This window comes from Nelumbo nucifera, chromosome 3 (assembly GCF_055504915.1).
Source record: "Nelumbo nucifera cultivar China Antique chromosome 3, China Antique-T2T, whole genome shotgun sequence".
In the NCBI taxonomy this organism is placed as follows: domain Eukaryota; kingdom Viridiplantae; phylum Streptophyta; class Magnoliopsida; order Proteales; family Nelumbonaceae; genus Nelumbo; species Nelumbo nucifera.
Window position 1 is genome coordinate 19,681,069 of NC_142651.1, and position 23,303 is coordinate 19,704,371.

At 35.6% G+C, this 23,303-nt stretch overlaps 1 protein-coding gene and 1 long non-coding RNA gene across 2 annotated transcripts; one reads left to right on the forward strand and one right to left on the reverse strand.

Annotated features, from left to right (window-relative positions):
• The first annotated feature begins 12,799 nt into the window (after positions 1–12,799).
• Positions 12,800–18,232, forward strand: LOC148800998 (uncharacterized). Its single transcript, XR_016084289.1, has 2 exons — positions 12,800–13,529; positions 13,730–18,232. It is a non-coding gene; the product is annotated as an uncharacterized LOC148800998 (long non-coding RNA).
• Positions 18,233–22,137: 3,905 nt separating this feature from the next.
• LOC104600441 (protein GLUTAMINE DUMPER 6-like) lies at positions 22,138–22,755 on the reverse strand. The gene has a single exon (XM_010263364.3). The coding sequence runs from the start codon at positions 22,696–22,698 to the stop codon at positions 22,381–22,383; it is 318 nt and encodes a 105-aa protein (XP_010261666.1). The 5' UTR covers positions 22,699–22,755; the 3' UTR covers positions 22,138–22,380.
• Between the last annotated feature and the right edge of the window lie 548 nt (positions 22,756–23,303).

Here is a 23,303-nt window from a genome sequence, read left to right on the forward strand (position 1 = left end):
CGAGAAGGTTCGTTCAATATCTTTTGCTATCTTTTAATTTAATTTTCGTAGGGTCTTACAATAGAGCCCTCTCCAATTGGGATTTGAGAGAGGAAGGAACAGATCTAAGGATATCTGCTAATGAATTAATTCAAAGTGGGTGGGCATACTTGCCCATCTTTTTCTTGGTCGTTCCCCATTTTGCATTCTTCCCTGACTAGCTCTTATTTACTGTTCAGACTAGACAAGTAAGACTCCTTGCATTATTCTTTGCTGCATGCACGTCCTTTGGTCCTGTCCTGGGGGCTCCATGTGAAGATATTAATTTGGAAGTTTTCTTTGATAAATGAGACAACATCCCCTAAGTTAAAGATTGGATTCACCACTTTTCACTTTGTGGGTCTGCATTTTACTATTTTATTTTTTCACTTGTAAACAGTGCAATTAGGTTTCATGTTAGGTCAGTAAGTCAGATGACTCTGACTGTACTACTAAGTATAATGCATATATATATGTATATAATCCATCTCAATCTCATGGTTAGTATAGTATGCAATTATGCATCCATGGTCTATATATGGATTTATAAGTGAAAGCAAAAAGGAATTATTATATATGCAATGTTAGGTCAGCTGACCGGAGTAGATAGCTCTCCCATAGAGTCATTATTTTAAGCAGGAGGTCAGAAGTGATTGGCAGACCCTTCTGCATGTAAAACTAGTGGCCGGCCGAATGCCTGGACAGATGTTAGACATATCCTACAGAAAGTGAACCCATATCACTATTATATATAGCTGCCGAAATTATCACAAAGGAAAGCACAATGAGATGAGACCAAATCAAAGGTTGGTCCATTTCATATTAAGAACAAACCCTGTCAGAAGATGCCAGCTATCTTGCTGGTGAGGTTTTTGAATGGTTGCAGAGGAGATTTGGATCCAATCCCACCTTCCCCAAGGATTTGGGGGCTTGAGGGGTTGAGGGAGGTCTACCTTTAATTTGTTGCGTTGCCCATGTGCCTTGGCTGCTAAAAAGATTGAAACAGGCATACCATGAAAATGAATGTATGATAGGTTGTTTCTAGAGATGCTATATTTTTTGTTCCAAAAAGAGATTGATTCATATATGATGTGATAATACATATCTTTTACCAATTTGTATTGACCAATTCAAAACATTTTCAGGTAGAAACAACAATACTATCAAACAAAATCCTATTAAGTGTACTTCTATGGGGTACTACAAAGATGCAAGCATACTCAACTTGAGGAGCCAGAATAAATTCTAAGGCTCAGTTTGGAAGCAGTACAAATGCAAATATGTACAGCCTAAATACATACAAAATATAAGGTTTTGCACTCTACATATTTGCATTTGTACTCCTTCCAAACTCAGCCTAATGGAATTTAGTTCTTGGAAACTTTTGATACAACAAAAACATGGATCGAAAAAAAAAAATCTTTTAAACAAGATTTTCATTCTTATTAATGGCAATGGAAATTTCAAAAGCCTACATGTTTTTTACTGAAAATGAATAAATAAACAAAAGGTGATCAGATCTACTTACTATGTAAAAAAGAATGTATCATTTTGATTTAGGGCAAAAGACTAAAACATACCCTAAGTTTTTAAAAAAGACAATATACCTTATGACTCTTTTGTCCTTCATTTTCATTTAAAATTTTAAAATATACCCTGAAATTTTCAAACTCTTTTATATATCATTCTAAATCTTACAACATGGTCAGATTTGGCAGTATAGAAGTTTTGTTTTAGATCTAACCAATGACAGAAACAATGCAAAATAGGGAAACAAGATAACACACTTGTAATATGCATTTCCAACAAAAAAATCTGGAACTTAAAACACATTCAATTTGTAGAACTTAAATTAAGTTTTAATGATTGAATTCCAATTTATCAAATAAATGACATCATCATAGTTAATGACCTTATGATTCAAATGCTATGCCAATTACTAAATTGCAATAATTCCATTTCACGTGGAACACAAAAAAGCTCTAAGTGAATCATACATGAAACTCTCTCTCTCTCTCTCTCCTCTTGTTTGTTAGGTAAACCAGTTCATTGGCCCTCTTTTTTTCTCTTCTCTCCTCTCACATTCTTCTTGTCAGAAGGATAAAATAGGATTTTTAAAATTTTAAATGAACTCATATGTGTCTTTTCATTGTTGGAGGGTAAGTTTTAAGTTTGAAAAACTTAGGACATGTTTAAGTTAATTAATGAAAATTCATGGTATATTTAAGTCTTTTACCCTTTGATTTAATGACCAAGATTGATTACCGCATTTTTATTTAAAACCTCCCTAAGTCCCAACTTTATTGAAAACATCTCAAACTTTATCCCAACTTTTAAATAATGTAGAGGCCCAGTTCCCTTGTTAAAGTTTTATATACCACAAAAGACCATTACCCAACATCCCTCCCATCTTGAGACTTGGGAGTAGGGCTGGCAATTTTGACCCCAACCCACTTGACCAACCCAACCCACCCACATGATAACCCACCCATTTGAATAGTGGGTTAAGATGGGTCAAATGACCCATAAGCATTAGGAAAAAAGGGTTAGGGTCGATTCGGTCAAGGGTTATCCATTGACCCTTTTTTGGGTTGGATTTATTCTCCTGAAACCCTCCCTCTCCCTCTCTTTCTTTTTCATGTCAACGTTGTCGGTCACCCCTCCCTGGCCCCTACCTCTCTCTCTCTCTCGCCTAGACCTCTATGGAAAGCCGACCACCACTCTCTCTCTCTCTCTCTCTCTCTCTCATGTCGCCGATCACCCCTCTCTGCTTCTCTTGCCCAAATCTTCAATTAAAGCCAATTGTCGCACCAATTTCTAAAATCTATTCATCCAGATCTTTGATTAAAGCCGATTGCCACACCGATTTCTCAGATCTATGGAAGGTGGACATCGCACCATCACTCTCTCTTAGATCTTGAAGATGGTTGCTACACTGATTCCTCAGATCTATGGAAGGTAGATGCCACACTAGACACCACCCCTCTCTCTATCTCAGATGTTGAAGTTGGTTGCTGCAACACCACACCACCACCCTCTCTCTTTACCACTCAAATCTCCGATTTGAATTAGAAACCACACCCCTACTCTCTCTTCCTCACTCAGATCTCCAGATTGAATATTCGAAACTTGGAGCTCGGCTTTTGGAGTAATACCTATGTTTCAGCCTGATATTGTCATTATTTAAGGTATTATAATAAAAAATCAATTACCAAAGCGGAAACATTTTCATTTTACATGAAAAAAATTGTTTTTTTACATTGGCACAATCTAATATGAATATTACCCAATGACAAAATGCAATGAAAAATCTTTTGATTTTTTCTAATATGAATTTTTTGCAGTTTCTAATTTTTTCCAAAATATTTTTTTTGAAAAATGTATCATTTTCTTGTTTTTCTGCATTTCTTTTACTTTTTTGCTATAATATATAGATTTTTGAATATTCTATCATTTTATGTATTTTGTAGTTTCTGTTTTTATCCAAATTTTATGTTTTTCTGAGTTTTTTTGTCTTTTCCAGTTTACTTGTATTTTTTTTGCAATTTCTGATGTTTATCATTTTTTGTTGTGTTTTTATGTATTTTATATTTGAAAACATTTTTGAACATTTTATCTTTTTTCATATCCTTTTAGTTGAAATATATATATATATATATATATATATATATATATATATATATATATATATATATATATATATATATCCGTTTGTGTATTTACATTTTTCTGTATTTTTTTTTAATTTCTGGTGTGTTTACATGAAATATATATTATTTACCATTTTCTGTGTTTTAATAAGTTTTTATTTTTTATTTGAAAAATTGAAACTTTTTATATTCGTTTATTCTATATTTTTATACAATTAAAAAAAAACTACTTTAAATTAGAGGGTCAAATAGATGAATCAGGGCCAGAGTAGGTTGTGACCCACTTTGACCCATAGACATAAATGACAAATGGATTAGAGGGTTAATATGGATGAATTGATACTCAATCCACTCAACCCAATCCACCCATTTGCCACCTCTATGAAAGGGACAGACTGTATAGCATCTTAACCTTTGACCTGTTTCTTCAAAAAGTGGTCACTAGACTTTGATCCCCATTGTTTATAAATCATACATGAAATGTTAAATAAATAATGATAAAAACGAGTTCCACAAACTCATGAATCGCTCTCTAATTCACATATCACGTATCTTCCACATGCAGCACGAGAACTGGCGCTATGTCCTATGTTCTTCGTTTCAACTATCTCTTTCACAACCGCCCATATCATTAATTGTTATTAACTTTAACTTAAATATACGCGGCTAGAGGTTTGGAGTAATGACACTTGGCCACCAAACTTTTGGATTCCAGTACTTTGCTTCTGGCATCAACACTCCATCAGTTAAAAATATTTGATTAGATATTTCTAAAGCCCCAAACTATTATGTTATTTTATGAAATCATTTTCCCTATTAATTTAATTTTTTTATATCCTAATTCTTACATATTTGATGTTTCTAATTCTATAGTTTTTCTTTAATCCATGTTCACTTCAGAACACCTTTGAACATCACCCATCAAACTTTAGGCACTCAAAAACAACAAAAAAGACAACATAATGGAAATACATCAAACTGATTTGTCAATGCACCGCTCCAAAAATGATGGAATACCAATAAGCCTGTGCTTGAAAATGATGCAAATAAGTATGAATGAAAACGGTTTATATAAATTAAAAAATTAGGTTATTTTTGCATTAACAAATTTATCTTCTTATCAAATAAACTTTTAGTTGTAATGGATGCAAACATGAATTCTAAGAAAGTATATGTTTTTTCTTTTTTTTTTTATTCAAAAGTCCACTTGAATGCAAATTTACTTCTTTTTTATTGATGTACTTTTACATCTTATTATCAATGTAAATATGCATTGGTCTGTCATTTGTCAATGCATAAATGTAATATTGCCAAACACAGGCAAAAGTGAACCAGAGTGCAAATTAACCCTGAACCGGGATTTACACTCCATTTGCATCTTTTCCAAACGCAGCCTAAATGACGAAGCAATTATCCAAAATGAGTTTATTTTGACCATGCATGAAGCCAAGAGAGGGAATTAAGAAAGTTTTTTATAGCGTAAAAATTTTGTAAATTGTTTTGATTTTGAAACTTGCCGCACGGTGATTAGGTGGGTGTTTGGCATCGATGTCGTTTTCTGAGAGAAAATGGCGCCGCACCAGGGAAGCGGCGCTTCAAACAACACCCTCTTGTTTGGTACCGTTTTTCTAGAAAAAAACGTTACTCCAAACCAATCCTTAGAAATTGAGAAAGTGTGGTCTAGAGTAATGCCAAATTCAATGTTTTTTGAAAAAACGGTGCATTGTTACCAACGGTGTAATGATATGGCATCATCCTGGACATTGGATAATATAGATCAATGTTGAAAACGTTGCTGCCAACACTGATACCAAACAAAACCAGTGCTATTTTCTAAGAAAACACCTATGTGGCAGCACTGATTCCAAACAAAAAATAAGCATCGTTTTATGAAAAAACGGTGCAATGTTCTCAGCATTGATGCCAAACACCTATTAGATGTTCGTTAGACCATTTGTCGCATTTCATGACCATGTAAAAATGATTGAAATACACAATATATCAACCTTCTCTTTCAATACGAATAATGGGTGGGATATGAACCGGGTTTGAGCCTTATAACTCGGTTCATGAATCTTGCAAGTTTAATGGAATTTATATTATAAATAATGTTTTTAATATAATATTTTACATGTATAATTTTTTTTATTTTTATATGAAGTTTGACTCATTCGAGCCAATCTTAGCCGAGTTCAAATATATAAACTTTTGTGTCAAGCTGAATTTGAACTCAATTTTCTAGTTCGAATCAAGCTTGAACTTGAGGCCAAACCTCATATTTCTCTACAAAACCAAGTTCAAATAGCCAAATATTTAAATCTTGGCCCCTATAATCATTGGAATGTCCATATGAAACTTAGGTCTTAGTACACTTGTTTTGATGTTCTTCAATGTCAAATATTGGGACAATACAAGTATTTTAGCACTCTATTGGATGTCCAAATAGGATGGCAACGGGATGGGTTTGGGGCAGAGACCATACACCCCGTCCTTGACCCAATCTCCACGGTGATAAAAATGACCCTTCATTCTCAATCCCAACCAAATTTCCAAAATTTTTAAATTAAAATATTTTAAAAAAATCAATTTACTTAAAATAAGGAAAAATTTTAAATTATAAAATGTTATATATATATATATATAATATAATATATAGTCAAGGCGGGGTGAGAAATTCACTCTCCATCCCCAGTCAGGTATCACTATCAATCCCCACCCCTATTCCCGCCAAGATAATCTTCACTGAATACCTGATAGGACTAGAAAAAATTGCCATTCCTAGGTCTAGACCACTGCTTAGCTCCTGAAATTGACATCTAATTTTGACGTTGGCACATTTTCTTATCATTTTTCTTTCTTTCTGCTGTCAAATATTGTCACTAGCTACTTTGATAAAATTTCAAACAAATATTTGATCATATGCACCATTTAATTTCGAGTAAAATTTTGGCTTTTTACGTTACACAGCCAATGGATGATTGTATTACGCAGGGGCGGAGCTAGGGGGGGACTCAAGGGAGCCATGGCCCCCCTATGGTTCAGAAAATCTTCATAATAATACAGTTTTTTTATGTAAAATTTCCCTTTCTCTCACTGTCCACCTCAATGGTTGGCCCCCCTATGGGTTCATTTATATTTCATTTAGGTTTTGGCCCCCCATTATAAAAATTTCCTGGCTCCGACACTAGTATCACGTGTTACATGAAGAGAGCTCTATGGACACAGGACAGCAGAGACTGTCAAAATTGGACAGCCAAAGTTGTCTCCCATTTCGATTATGGATGTTTTTAGTGAGTCCGGATCACCTGCCCACGAGAATTCTACCCACGCCTACCCACAATACACTATCCCCCCGTGAATTGGGAACATCTCCCCTTGCATAATACTATGCAAAAGATGAAATGTTGTCCATGTATGATTCTGATAAATGTGGGCAGAATTCTTGTGAGCAGGAGATCCGGGCTCATTCATGGCAGGAATAGAAGCAGTATAGATCAGTGTTGATATTTGCAGAAAGAAGAAATAAAGAGAGAAAAGAATTGAACTTAGGCACTTTCAACTAACATCTTTCGATCAGTGTTGATATTTGCAGTAATTCTAGTTCCCCTAAATTGTACATATATTGTCTTCGATCGATTGTGATTATACCCTTTATTGGAAAGAAAGAGATTTATTAGCATATTTTATGGGTATTTTTGTCATATTAAATTTAGATGAAATCATTCAAGTGATGGGTCGAGATAATTTTTATCATTTAGAAAAATATTATTTGCAGTCAGATCAGATGCACTACTTTATCATGAGACCAGATGGCAACTTTTATTCAAGAGATACTTCTTTCACAAAACTTCTGATAGAGAGTTCTTAGAATTAGGGGTGGATTTGAGCTGAGCCAAATATCTGATTATTTGAGCTCGGTTCATCAAAAAACTATGAGACTTGAGCTCAAACTGGAATTCGGCTAGACTCAAAAGTTTGTAAGTTTGAGCTCAACTTGGCTCAAGCTCAACTGTGAGTCAAATTTCTTATAAAATAAAAACTATACATATAAAAACATTTTTTATTTTACACAAAAATTAAGAATTATAAAAACTAGTTATTATTATACATATAAAAAAATAAAAATATTATATATATGCATATATAATATTTTTATTTCTTATTTATAAAAAATAAAAGCTTGATTAAGCTTGTGAATCTCATGAATCGAGCTTTATTGGGTTTGAGCTCAACTTAAAATCCAGTTTAGATTGAGCTAAATCTAACTTTTCACAAGTCAAGCTTCAATAACTTGTGAAAAACCCGATTCATGTCCACCCCAACTTAGAGTTATCTAAAAGTTGGGTAAACTTTTGCTCGCCTGAGGAAGCTTTCATGTGGCTGCTTTTGGCTATGTAAGATAGGCCTCAGCTGAACAGCCTATAAATAATGTTTAGTGAAAAATACCTAAGGTCCAAAACAGCTGTGTTTTTGTGAAACTTCTTTAATTAGGGCCCATTTGGGAAGGCTTCTATATTGATTGAGCTACATTGACTGTATCATTTTGGAGAAACCACCTAAGATAGCTTCACCGAAAAGTCAAATTTTGAACATTTTGACTTTTTATCAAACATGGCTTCACAGATTTCCGAGTTTCTCAGCTCATGTAACACGAGAAGCTACTGCATTAAAACCCTCCTAAACAGGCAACAAGTTAATTTTCCAAAGCAATTCAGCCAACCCTCCCAAGCTGACCCACATTGTCAGTAAAACCAGGGAGATTTTAGATAATTTTCCTGAAATTTGTCTATGCATAATATACTATGAAGATGGGTATACCAGTTATTTCATTTCTTATGTTGTCAATTAATTGACTTTCTATAAGGCTATGTTTAGACAGAAAGAGAGATGGAAAGTTGAGAGTGTTTTTAACAAAATTTACGGATATACTAAATACTGCTCTGAGGGAGGTTTTAGAAAGTTTATGATAATCTTTATTTACCATCTACAAGAGGGCTATAGGTATATATATATATAGGTGGTTCCCAACATATAGACAGCGCCAGATGGTAATCTCCTACATAATAGGCTTAGGATTAGCAGAGAAGCCCACAATATAAGAAATCTGATAGCATTATATATCCTGGGGATACAACTAGGCTTGGATTCGCACTCGACTCTACAAGAACTTGCATGGGTTCACTGCTTTTTTCATAACCTGATTCAGAATTAACATGTCTTATAAAGTTTGCATTGTGCAAAGGATTAGGTCTGTAATTCTGCACCTAGGTCACCCATCACAAGACCCTATATAGCCATGATCAACATTGGGTAATGGCCTGAGAAATTTTAGGTATTTTTTGTTAAAGGTCCAATTTCGATTGTGGAAAAACAGGATATCTGAAAATTTTGTGACCAATCAGCTAGTATATCATAAACATGTTAACCAATCAGATGGAATTGATTAAAATTCATGGATAGATTTTGATTGATCAAAACTCTTCCAATATTATATCTTTCCACATCATAAATCTTATATTTCAGTTAGGGTTACAAGTTGAGTTGCCCAATTTAAAGATTTTAAATATCAGGCTTGATAAGGGTTTGGACTCATTAAAAACTTAACAAATTCCCAGCCCAACTCGACTCAAGTTGCACCCCTAATTTCAGGGCAACAAAATATTTTCACTCTCCCCCGTTTTGTATATGTGGCTCATGCTTTAACTAATTAAGCAGTATCAGCAGAAAAATATGTATTTTTCACTCTACCCCTCTTACACAAATTAAAGAGAAGATAGCCATGAGGTTGACAAATGTCCTCCTAAGAAGGACAGAATACAGGTTGAGAAATGTCCTCCTAGGCAGGTCAGAAAACAGTAACTTGAAATAATATACAACAAGTATGGACAAAGCAAATATGGCACTGAATTGTCATATCCCCAACATGGAGCAAGCAAGTTCTAAGATGAATTCTTGTGTCTAAAGAAACAAAAGATAAAAGAGGAAGAACAAAATCCTCAATCACTTGAGAGTTGAGAGTTGAGACTACCCACATGGTGCAAAGAGTCTTCTTTGTCAGCATTCTGGTTATTCTTTCTGACGTGTTTGTTTGCTTTTAAGCTTCCATCTCTGTCGTCTGTCTTTCTCCAAATTCACCCTAGACTTTGCATTATATGGTCATCACTTGGTTTGCTGGCCTCCTTAGTTACGAGGCCCACTTGCTTCCATCCATATCAACTGAACTAACCTTATATGCATGGAGATTCGTCTTCATCTAGTAGGAACCTCGGGCACTGTATTTGCATGTTCTCGTGGATGAGAATGTATGTTTGTGTATGAGAGTGAGAGAGAGAGAGAGAGCCCAACTACTATATTTGAGCTATCCGCCATAGGTTGATAGTTGATGTGGATTGGTGAATAGAAGACATGACCAAAGTCTGGTCCAGAATGGTTAATTTAATTGAATTATAAATGCTAGTTGAGTGCCGAGAAGAAGAGAGATTGGTAGAATGAGCTGAGGGGAGAGAGGAAAACAAATGCACTAAATTTTTCGGGTGGTTCTCAAAAATAAAACTAACCATTTTGTTGAAGGGATGGGATCTAGTAAGCAGAATAAAAAACGCGTTAAACGAACACTTAATAAATATTTTGATAAGTGGGTGTTAATTTTTTTCAAGGATAGGCTGGGAATATTTTAAGGGACAGATAGGTGTCAAAAAAATTTCTAAATACTCATTTAACATGCTTACAACGTCGTACCTAGCTGATCTAAACTGTTTGTTGAACACCCTCTAATGGGGAATTGGATCCCAGTGATTGGGGCCTTCTATGGTTGGGTTGGAGCTAACCAATGTTTCAGCTTCATTGTCACCATCTTAACCCTGGACCAATAACTAATAGAGTCGGTCAATTTGTCACCTCCCCACCCCCCACCCCCCACAATAGCCTATGCTTCTCATGCCCCACAACCCACTGACTGTTAGTGGGCCTAAGTTGGACCACAGTATTTAAGAAAATGTTACTTAATCCGCCAAAGCATCTACTATCATCATCTAAGCCGTGTCTTAATCATATGGATCCCGCTACATGAATCATCTTTTCGATGTCATTCTATTGTGTTTGATGTCACATCTATTGTTAAATCGTGCTCACTTATTCATATCTCTTTTGGTCTGCCCACTTGGCCATTTTAGCCCCTTCAACTTGTATCCAATCACTTTTTTTTAGAGGTGTTGTAGGTGGTTTCTATGGATATGACTAAACTATTTAAATGTATTTTCTCTTGTTTTATTTCCTTAATTCTTCAAATGACTTCATTTCTGAATTTATCCTTTCTACTATTTTTTATTCATCCATTTCAGCTTAAGGCCATGTTTGGGAGTGCTTATGTTAAAAATAACAGCTTAAAAACAGGTGCTTATTCGAATAAGCACTATTTTGCATTTGGCAATAAGCACTTAAATAAGCAATTGTGGCTCTTTTATCCTTCATTTTCTTTCACATTTTCAAAACATCCAATCCAAAGTAAATGAATAAAAGTACTTTGATAGAAGTGCTTTTATAAAAGTACGTATACAAAAGTGCTTTCATAAAAGTACTTTGATAAAAGCACTTCCTTAAAATACATTTATAAAAGTGCTTCTATAAAAGTACTTCCGTAAAAGTACTCTTATAAAAGTGCTTTTGTAAAAGTACTCTTGTAAAAGTGCTTTCGTAAAAGTACTTTCACAAAGGTGCTTTCATAAAAGTATTTTTATAAAAGTGCTTTCGTAAAAGTACTTCCATAAAAGTACTTTTATAAGAGTGCTTTTGTAAAAGTACTTTCACAAAAATGCTTTCGTAAAAATACTTTACTTTCATAAAATTACTTTTATAAAAGTGCCTTTGTAAAAGGGTTATAATTGGTATTCTAAAAATTCACTGGGGACAATTATGGGAGAAAAAATGAATAAACGCTTATTGTATGGGCACTTAAAAAAAGCTGAAAATTTGGGCTTAAAAAATAAGCCCTTATTTTTAAGATAAGCACTTATTTCAAGCTTATTTCCCAAACACTAATAAGTGCTTAATGGTGTGGTCCTCGTCCAAATAAGCACTTATTTTTAATGACTCCTAAACATGGCCTATGCATCTTTATCAAACCCTCTTTTTTTTAGATATATTATTTCTTGATTGCCTAGGGGCGGAGTTAGGATTTTATATTGAGGGGGGCAAAAACCTAGAAAACATGGATAGGGGGGCCAAAAGTTAGAAAACATGAATAAAGAGGGTAAAATACAAATGAAACTTAAATAAATTTAAAGGGAACTTTGAAGGCATAGGGGGGCCATGGCTCCCCTCCGCCACCCCCTGGCTCCGCTCCTATGCCTAACACTTTGATCTATAAGATATTGTATTTAAGAATTCAAGTATGATGTATTTTGAATATTTAATGAATCGTTAAATAAAATTTTCAATCAATCATGTTAAAGATATCACATTATCTATTTATTTTTTAACTGTCATAAAATATACTTACTATTAAAGACTTTAACAATATTAAATTAACACTCAATTGTGGCAGTTGCTTTATTATTGCTTCAAATTTTTTTTCTTCATGGTGCAGTACTCATATGCACCATAGCCCCTGCCTACATTTAAATCACAAATATATAGACCTATTATTTTGGTTAGAAGACTGGATGTTGGGGGTTGGAAATAATTAATTGGGGATTAGAAGGCTACGCTTGGACCTCAGAAATTCTCCAAAAGCACGAGAACAAACTTAAATATTGAACCATCTTAGCTAGAATACAATCGGCTTTGTTATGATAAATTTTGATGCATTTCTTCTTCGAAGAGAGTCAGTAAAGAGTTCTAATTTTGACTTTAATTTGATGCAACCAACCAGTCAATACCACAACCTTACAATTGGGCAAAGAAGGCCCTTTCTTGGGTGTAGGGGTGTCAATGGACCGGTTTCGGGTTGGACACCGTCTGAATCGGAAGTGATATGGATGGACTGGATGGTCCTAAAAATGATATGGACGTGGACCGGTCCAAACATGAATAGTCTATTCATAGAATGGACCGAAAGTGGACAAAGCCACTAGTTCGAATGATCTGTTCAATGTTCATTTTCGTTTGAACTTTGAAGCATCAAATGTGGAAGCTTTCGAAGGCTAGGGTTCAGCGCCTCTGCGCCTCCATAGCTCCATCCTCAGTCTTGCTGGCGAACGGTGATATTTCGTTTGATCACCTGATTTTGTTATTTCACCATGCCTGATGCCATGTTCTCTCTCTCTCTCTCCCCTACATTTGAGCCATTGTCATTTGTCCAACTATATTCATAGTTATCTGACCCTGTACATATATTTAACTATTGTTTGGGATTACCAGGTTTGATCATTTGGGTAATGCTTTCTATTTCTTTTAGGACAATAAATTAGGTTGGATACGTAATTGAAAAACCCACTTCACTTATTGGACCATGAACAATAAATTTGTTTTTTAACATACCTAATAAAAAAATATCATCACTGATTAGATTTTAAGTTTTTTTTGCCTAAAATAATTGATTTTCTTGTTTATATTTTGGCCTTTGATGCCTATACTTTTAGATGTTAAATTTGTTTTTTCAATTTGGGCATTTTACTCTTTCATTTTAAGTGAAGTCTATGCATATGATGTCCTAAACTTGATCTCTAAGGTAAGTTCATGTGTTGACAAGTATATAGAATAGAAAAAAGCTCTAAAGGGTTGCTCTCATTAGAGAGCCTGTGGAAGTAGATATCAGCCATGTGATGGTATATGAGGAATTGGCTGTAGTGGACTACTGCTCTACGTCAAATTCTACATGCCAGAGCTAATATTAATAGGAGTTTGGAGACCATACAAACGCAGGTAAAAATCACTAAAGCACCTTGCACAAATATTCCTGCATGACCCAAATATGCTCCCTAACATGGAGGAACATTTTACTTGTTTTTTCTGTTTTTCTCTTTGACCGATTGCAGAGCATATTTTTGTTTTTGTTGTATCTTAAGACCTGTTATTTGGGGTGTTTAAATAAAAGTTAACCCCACCTTACTTTGATATTTCAGATTGAATTGACTGAATCTTCATCACCTGCTTCATTGTCACTGCTACTGCTCCCACTCCCACTCTCACTGTTGTTCTCATTGCTCCCAGTTGAACTTGAAGTCTGCTCATCTTTTTCTTCAGCATTCACCTGAGCCCTCAAGGCCTCTGCGGCATTAGGGCCCTTTTCTGCCTCATCATCACTGATATTGAGGGTTGGAATCTCTATAGGTAATTTCCCAAACAAATTGTTCTGATAGACATAGAGATATCTGAGGGTTGGAATCTTCCAAATGCTTATGGAATCTCTCCAGTCAATCTATTTGTAAACAATGCAAGTTCCTCTAGTTTACTCAAAGATCCCAACTCACTTGGAACTTTGCCTTCGAGTTGGTTTTTCTACAAGAGTAATTCCTTCAAGGAACTACAAGTCCCAATCTCTGGTGGAATTACCCCTGACAAAGAGTTCTCATTGAGGTAAAGTAGCTCCAATTTAGTTAGTAATCCAAAGGAAGAGGGGATCTGACCCATTAATTTATTACCCAGAGTTGCAAGAATCTTAAGCCACTGCAATTGCCCAAGCCTGATGGTATTTCTCCATCAAATTGATTATAAGTCAAGACCAACTCTTGCAAATTCCTGCAACTACCTGAACCCCCCAACTTTATTTTGCCCTCAAGTCTGTTCGAACTGACATCCAAGTAAGCAAGGAACTGAAGATTGTTTAGGCTCTTAGGCAAAACTCCAACTAACTGGTTCTCAGTACGATAGAGTTCTTCCAATTTAGTACAATTCCCAATAGATTCTGGTATCATCCCTGATAATTGATTACTATAGAGCCATAGAGATGAGAAGGTTTATTGAGACGTTAATGGTAGTGACCCACAACTAAACCGGTAGATGATGCAGTAAACTGCTTGTGTGAAATGAAATCATATCCTTTTATGTTGACTTTTAATGGCTTTCAGATGACGTTAATGGCTTTCAAATCAGACCAGATGACGCAGTAAACTGTTTGTGTGAAATGAAATCATATCCTTTTATGTTGATTTTTAAGTATGGAAAGCAGTTTTTGAGGAAAACATTTAATTTGGATTGGATTGGGTCCAATCCAGTCTATTTGCATTTCAATTGGACTGGACTGGATCCGGTTTGTATGGGGTTTGGACCGGATTTGGTCCAGTCCATTTGTAAATGGACCAATGTTGGACTGGACCAGATTGGATCAAATCCAGTCCAATTGACAGCCCTACTTGGGTGGTCATAATATCTAGGTTACATAATTAAGAGGGTTTTTGCCAACGTCAGTGATTCTGATTTTATTGATTCCAAAAGTTGGAATCACTCAAAAACTAGTCTTGTCTCACTTTCATTGATTCGAAAGTTGGAATCACTGAAAAACACCACAAACTTGTTCTTGTTTCACTGTGTTGATTTCATTTCCATTTTGAAGTGATCCATTAATGACTGTACCTTAACATTGAAAAAATTTAAAAGCTACTTCTAAGGCTCCATTCGTTTTTTGGTAAATCACTTACCAGTATAAATGTAAAGGAAAATCCCAGCCCAAACCTGGCCCGTGAACAGGTCTAAGGGGAATCAAAATCCTATTAACTAACTTTCCACCCTCTCAAAATACAAAAAAAGAACGCCCCCTGAAAGGGTTCAGATTTCCACCTCACCAAATCTTCTCGTTATAGTCGCACATTAGGAATATCTCTTGTACTTATTGTATCTGTATGCTTTTATTCTTGGAGAAATGTTTACAATGCATGACTGCATATACTGTGAGGTGGGTGTGAGTAGGAAATCATTAGAAAGAATTTCACGGGGATCCATTTCACTTATATTTCTGAATGCCTGGGAAGAAAAAATAGAAATAGGCCGCAACCAAAAATAATGTTTTATTATATATGATATTTCCATCTTCATGAGAAACTGTGCAACAAAATGATTTCTTTCTTGAAAAAACACCTAAAAAGAAAAACAGAAACCTTGGTGAACACCCCATAATTAAATGAGTAAATCAAAATTTGTTCTTTATGTCGTGCTTGGTTGCAATGCAAATAAATGTGCACTGATGCAAAACTATAATAGTGCAAATGATTTGAGTGTAATTTTTTTATCTATTTTTATTTTAATTTTTAGCTTATTTTAATTTATTCGATTGCAGTATAAATGAAGTAAATCAATATCCGAAGCAGAATAAAATAAAACCCAAAATAAAATTAAACGAGAATTTGCATTTTTTTCATTTGCATTCCCATACATTTGTAGTAATGCAAATAAAATTGCGCTGCAACCAAACGCAGCCTTATTTTAAATTTGGGGAATGCTTGCAGTCAACTTTTAGTGTTAAATCTGCACCATGATTAATCCATCTAACCTGGATTTGCATGTATAAATGTTTTCAATCTTTAGATAATCAGTATTTTCAAATACAATAAAAGGATATATGATAGTGCAATTGATTTGGGCACAAATCTGATTTATTTTTGTTTCATATTTTATCTTGTTGTATTTGATTGCAATACAAATGAAGCAAAATAAGACCTGAAGCAGAGTAAAGTAAAACCCAAACCGAAGTTAAATCAAAATTTGCATTCCCATGCATATATACTAGTGCAAATATTAAAATTGCACTGCAACCAAACACAGCCAGGTTCTTGCAAGGTGCATTCTTTGCATACGTCTCAAATCTGTTAGATGACTTTGATCCATATTGCCATATTGCATGGAGATCGGAAGTGCAAAATTTTCAGTATTTTTTTTTTCTGGGTTTCAACTTGAACTCTGAACCCAAGAAACTAATACTCGGGAGATGGAACAAGACATTGAACATCTTGGTTAAGTTGAGCTGCAAAAATGGAGAAATGTTAAAGCATCTTTTGCACATGCATGGATTCAGAGAATGGGTATCGTGTCTATTCCATGGCCAAGCAACAAAGACTGCTAGCTGATAGATAGGTATGGTTTACCTATAATTCCAGCAATTATTCCATAAGATCCCGTGATGATCCAGTGTTGGTAATAGTAATATTGATAATGATTGATAATGAGATTTTAGATCAATTTTAAGGGGAAAACCATCTATTGATGATGATATCTACTCTAATCTTGGTCCATATTGGAATCTTTTAATTTCATGGAGATGCCTTCGATGGACTGTGGTTATGTGGTCGAGCTTTTGACCCATTGATCACTGCTGTTGCCTTGTCCGGACTACCCATTGATCACTGTTGTTGATCGATCATCTTAAGAATAGACCATCTTCATAGAAATGTGCCGACCAGCCGGTGGAATGTTGTTATCAGAATTTGCTTGAGAGGGATCCGTATTGTTGTTTTTTCTTCTAGTCATATATGGATATGGATGGATAGTTAATCAATATATGCATGGTCGGTTATATGTTTAGATAGTGTTTGAGAGCGATCACTTTGTGCAAAAAAAAAAAAAGGTCAGAAGTTAGAATCACATTCAGTCTACCCCTATCAAGACCCTAGATAATTGAGATGGGTAACGTCTCAAATTATAGGGCTTTGCACTTTATATATTTGTAGGCAAGGTAAGGCTGGGGTGAGGAATGGTCTCTTTGAAAGATAGAGAAGGGTCTTATGAACAGGGAAGTGAAGATCTTTGGGTTGAAGATGCTGGAAATGGGTGTATCTTGGAGGTACTAGGTAACAGATTGTTTGGGATCGGATGATTTCTGATACGAGGAGGATCCCTATTTATGGAGGGGATCCCGAAATCTTAAAAGGTAGGAGATGAGGATATTTGCTCCGTATTAGGGAAGGGAATATTTGATTCGCTATCAATTATTGGATGCGCTATTGGGGTATCACCACGTGTCTCATGAGGATTTTTTCAAGGACTGGCTTTTTTATCTTTGAGATCCTTCATTACAAACGTGTGCTACTACCCTTTTTGCGCGTTATAACTAATCCTATGTAGCAACGGTGACGTCAACATTCAGCGGTTGGTGCTTCATCGATTCCACGTGGTGGCTCGTAGGGTTATTTGCTGTCGTGGGTCTGTGTGCGTCTGGGCACACGCGGGCCTCGCCATGGGTTCGGCCTAATGTCCCTTCTAACCCATCGTCAAGAGTGTAGCAGGCGTAGTTTCATCACACGTTGTAGCGGGTGTAGCTTCATCGCACGCTCAGGTGGGCTTGGGTCCTTTGGACTGGTGTTGACTGAGTTTGGTGGACCGTGGGTTTATCGTGGTTTTGCTTCGTGTATTGCAAGTTCATCGCAGAGGTGACAGTGTGTCATAAGTTCATTGCGACATGGGGGTCAATTGCAAGATGCTCACATATGCTTCTATGGTGTTAATCTTGATGTCTGAGTGTTCTTTAAGGGTCTGAGTAAGCGGTATATACCTACAATATTTATATTCGTATTCCTTTTAAACTAAGCCTTAGGCTGTATTTAGTTGCAGTGTAATTTTATTTGCACTAGTATAATTGCATGGGAGCGCAAATGAAAAAAAATACAAACTCTCATTTAATTTGGTTTTGGGTTTTACTTTATTCTACTTCATGTCTTAATGCAAATTTATTTACATTGCAACCAAACACAGTCTTAGGAGTAAAAGATGAAGTAAAACGATACGGTTTCCAGTTTATATCAAAATAGAATTTAAAAAGGTGGTGTTTGTATCAGTTAGGAGTGTAAATCATATAGTTACAATCAAAGGTATATGAATTTGAGTTGGGTGCAGAATTTGTATCTAGCAGAGATTTGTAGTGCAAACAAATATATTTAAGAGGACAGATAAGTAAGTGTTAGAGAATAAAAAACCATTCAGGAATTTTAAGCTTTTATATTGAACAGTTCTTTGAAAAGGTATAAGTGCTTGTTTGACCAAGTGGTATGGTGTTTGATTGTTGTTGTCCCATTAAAAGTAATTAAATTTAGCACAAGGTATGGGTGGACCTGTCCTTATCCATGCTTCAAGCCTGATGGGATTTTTTGGGTAAGGGGGCATATTAAAGAATAAAAACCTAATCGGGGATCTCATCTAACTGCTTAAGCTTTTAGGTTGGACAGTATTTTGAGAATACGGTTATTAAGCCTTCTTTACAGGGACTACATGGTCATCTTGGTGCTAATCTTTCTCTACAAAGCACAACACGATCATTAACACCTTGTATACTTTGTTATGCACCTCATTTCTTTATTTATTTTTACCAATAATTGTGCTGATTAATAACTTCCCAAAACCAGCATGGATGTAGGGGTGTCAATGGACCGGGTTTGGGTTGGATCCTTCGAAGTACAATCAATTTAAATGGATTGGACAGACCAACAAGACATATTAAATTGGATTAGTCCAGACTTAATGGTCTAGAGCATTTATTGTATTGCACTGAATCCAATATCGGGTCCATAGACAGAAGAAAAGAGTATGGGTGTCAGTAGACCAGGTTTGGGTTTGGCCCAATCTAAATTAAAGCTAATTTGAACAGATTGGACGGTCCAGACATGAAATTAAACCAGCAAGAATGATTCAAAGCATTCATCAGGTTGAATTGAACCTGATCCATCTGTAATGAATTCATAATAGACTGGATTGGATTGGACCAATCCAAATTAAAGCTTCTGGTTCTTGCTTTTTGAGGTGGATGACCTATAGTCCTATATTTGGTGAAAAATCAAGAGAGACCAAACAGGCTATTCGGCTATCAATCAATTATTTATTGGGCTGTCCATGTTAGCCTCTTTAAATAGCTTATCTGGAGTGCCTCAAAAGGAACTGAACCAGCTTAACTGAATGTTCTGGGTGCCTTTGCCTGGTTTCAGAAGGAGGACCCAAAGAAATAACGGAAAAGAAGAAGAAGATGGAATTTCTTTCAAAGGGTCTAGACCTAAATGGATACCATTTGAAATTTTGCACTTTTTTTTTCTTTTTATTTTCATGGGCTAGTCCTTAATGCCCACAATCCCCACCCCAACCTGGTGAGAGCATAATTTGGTAGAGGCGAAAGTTGGACTTTGGAGTGTACCTGACTTGAAGAATTTACACAAGCATCAGGCCCAGTCCTCAGGGCCAAGGCCCATTGAAATTTTAAGAAATGCTCAACCCAAGTTACAGCCCAAGGATTTGATCTCAAGTCTCCACAGCCACAAGCAGCTAGAGACTTTGTCAATTGAGCAAGTAGGTACCTTCTTACCAATTTATAATATAAGAACAACGATTCTATTTTTTTTTTACTCTACTGTGTTATCACTTTGATTCAAATTTAGCCTCCTAGAATCATGTTGTTCGAAATTTGAATGGATAATGGTGTATTAAGTTAAAATAAGGATAAAAGACATTCAGAAATTGATGGAAAAACACTTGATGTTTAATGGAACCCTCCTCAATAAAATAACAATCTTCAGAAAAAAGGTCACTGGATGTCTTAAAAGGCATTTAAGAAGTGGCCGGGCAAAAACCACAATTCCAGAGTCGACTTGTATTGAAAGCATTTTCATGGGTAAAAAGTTTTGTTTGAAGAATGTATGCTGTTTTGACTGTAACCCCCCCCCCCCCCCCCCCCCTTAATAAATTATGAATAGGAAAGTAATCTACTTCTTTTGACACATTAAGAGGGGAGAGAGAGAGAGGTATTTGGGGTCAAATTCCATCAAACTCCACTAAGAAGATGAACAAGAAAAATGTGGATATTGATAACTATATGGGTCTTCCACTGGAGAAGATGATGTGGAGTTCCACTTCCTTGGGACCAAGTTCCTAATAAAAACCACACCTTTTCTTTTACTTTCCAGCATATGAATTATGAAACATTGTTGCTTTTCCACATTTCAGCTTTTGGATCAGGGTAAATTCATCAAACACCTCTTCTGCGTCCCCAAGCCGCCGCGCCCACTTACCTAATCCACATTGGAACACTGTTCCCATTCCTTCTTTAATTTGTCAAACATGGGGAGCTACTCCCACTATATAATAAATTAATGCTATGTATAAAATGTATCAACTAATACATCACATTTCACTTTTCTGTGTATTGTTTGCCTTTGTGGTGTGCCCGGGGCAGCATTAACAGTGCAAAGGTTACGTACATGGAACTAGGGTCTAAACTTTTCTTTTAGTTTTACAATCAATTATGATAGATATCGATGGTTTGGGCTGAAATTAGACTTGGGTGCACATGGAACTTATGAGAATTGAAACAAGTTTTTTAGTGCACTTGCATTCGATGTGGATTTCATCCCATAGGATCCGATTCAAATCCGAGTGTGTTTTTTTACTTTTTTTTATTTTATTTCTTTTTTATATATATATATATATATAATTATATATAAATATAAAAGGTATTCGAAGAGTTTTGACCAATCAAAGCACTCCATGAGTTTTGATGAATACCATGTGATTGTTCACCTCTTTTATGATACCAGTTGATTGACTGTAAGTTTTTCACATATTTTGTTTTTCTGTTATCATAATCAAACCCAAAAATATATAATTTATATATAATAAATTCAACATTTCATATTTATATTAATTTATTATATACAAATTAAAAGTTCTTAATATTTTATTTTTTCTTAAATTTCTTTCTTTATTAAAAAAACTGAAGCAAAATCAGATTAAATTAAAATCCAATCTGATATCCCGAAATCTGGTAATATTTTGGATCGGATTCATCCGAATCCAACCCTGCCGTTTACAGCCCTACCTACAGATGGTGGATCCACCCATTAAAGGGCAATCCAATTTTTTCTTATGGTGTATTGGGCTCCATTTTTTATATTTTTTTTGGAAATCCTAAGGTTGACTCCATAAAAAAAATGGGAGAATGACTGTTCAGCCCACCTCAGAATTCTTAATCTCACCATACTGGTGGGATGAATCCTGTGGATTGATGCCAAATCTGTGGGCAAAATGCGGTTTAAGGGAGGCTACTACTAAACCAACCAAACTTCTGAGTTCTGGGTTTTCCCAATGCAAAATAGTGAATAAGTATGAGCTTCTTCTTACCTTTGGAGGATGTTTCAAGGGAAATAAATATCAAACATCCATAATGGGTTATGGACCCAAATGTCTGGTTGCAAGTGTTCCACAAGGTTTGTTTAATTTCTTTTGTTTATGTCATCATGTCCTCAGTTTAGTATCCTCGTGGATCTCATATTACCTTGCTTTAATTAACTTCTCTGAGTTTTCCTTTTCCTAATAATCAATTTGACGGTCTGGAGAGAGAGAGAGAGAGAGAGAGTTGCAGTAAAGGAATAGGAAGTGCCAAAATGAGGCCATGATGGCTTCATCCCGCTTGAGACAGTTGAGTGAGAAAATACTGTAAGACAGAGCCCGATACATTACATTCTTTATACTGGCTGATAAAGTATAGATCAGAGGCTTTCATTATACTGACGATTGATCCCCAGAAAACAGGGGAAGAAAACACATAAACAGTCGTTACCAGAGCTTATTTTCATATAAAGAAAGATTATAGATCATGACGATATTCATTATTTACATATTCCCGGAAAGCTCTAACAGAAGCTGCAAAAGCTTGAAAGAAGGAACGAAAGAAAAGAAAAGAAATGAAAAAATAAAGATAAAAGAAGAAGAAGAAGAAGAGCTACTAAAATTTTGCATCTCTGAAAAAAACAAAATCCTCATCATCTTCTGAAGGCCCCCTTGTTCGAGGCCAGTAAGCGGAAGGAACTTAAACTTGTTCGCTAGCGTTTGTTGAACAAACGGGCTTGGCAATGAACGTCGGCTTGTATTCTCCCGGCATGACGACAACAACCTTCGGCTCAGTGTCGGGCGGTGAGCTGATGGGGTTCGCTGGTTTTTCCTCAGTTTGTTGGGACGAGTTGTCTGAAGACTTTCGGTGGGTGCAAACCAAGACAAGCAATGCCAATGCTATGAGGCCCAACATGGCCGCTATGCCGGCAAAGAGGTAGGGCATCGGAGAATTCCATCGCCGGAAACCGGTGGCAACGGTAGCTGGAGCATGTGTAGTTGCACTCACAGGCCTCATCTTAGCTCTTTGTTCGTAGCTTTGCAAAGTGCAACGAAATGAAATTGATGATGTGTAGCTAATACTTATAGAGGAGAGACCAGGCGAGGCAACTGGAATTGCATAGTGCCTGGTTTCCGAGTTCCGACCAAATGGGTTACTTTTGCTCAAATTACTAAAATACCTTTTAATTATAAAAGCTAAATTTTCAAATATGACCCTAGGATCTAAGCAAGCTTACTATAAAAGCTAAATTACTAAAATACCCACTTTTGATGTTTGTTAGAATAAAAGCGTGTTTACGCCTACTAGATCGGGTCCCATTCCCATCCAAAGGAAATAAACAAACACTCTCTTTACTCTCAAGGTTATGTTTGGTTTGAAGGAAAATATAGGGAAAAGGAAGAAAAAGATAGGAAAACGTTTACAAATCTTGCATTTTCCTGTCTTTCCTTATCTTCAAATCAAACATAGCCTTAAGGAAATTTATGTGTATAGACATGAATTATCGGGTTGATTTAAAGGGATAATTTGGTAACTGAACCATTCAAGATGATCAATTTTATTTATTCGTATGAGGGTTGTTTCGTAAATCTCCTCCGGTAAGAAATTCATGTTTGATGAAT

Bases quoted from the DNA above. Each gene is read 5' to 3' on its own strand.
- LOC104600441 (XM_010263364.3), bottom strand. From the start codon at position 22,698: ATGAGGCCTGTGAGTGCAACTACACATGCTCCAGCTACCGTTGCCACC.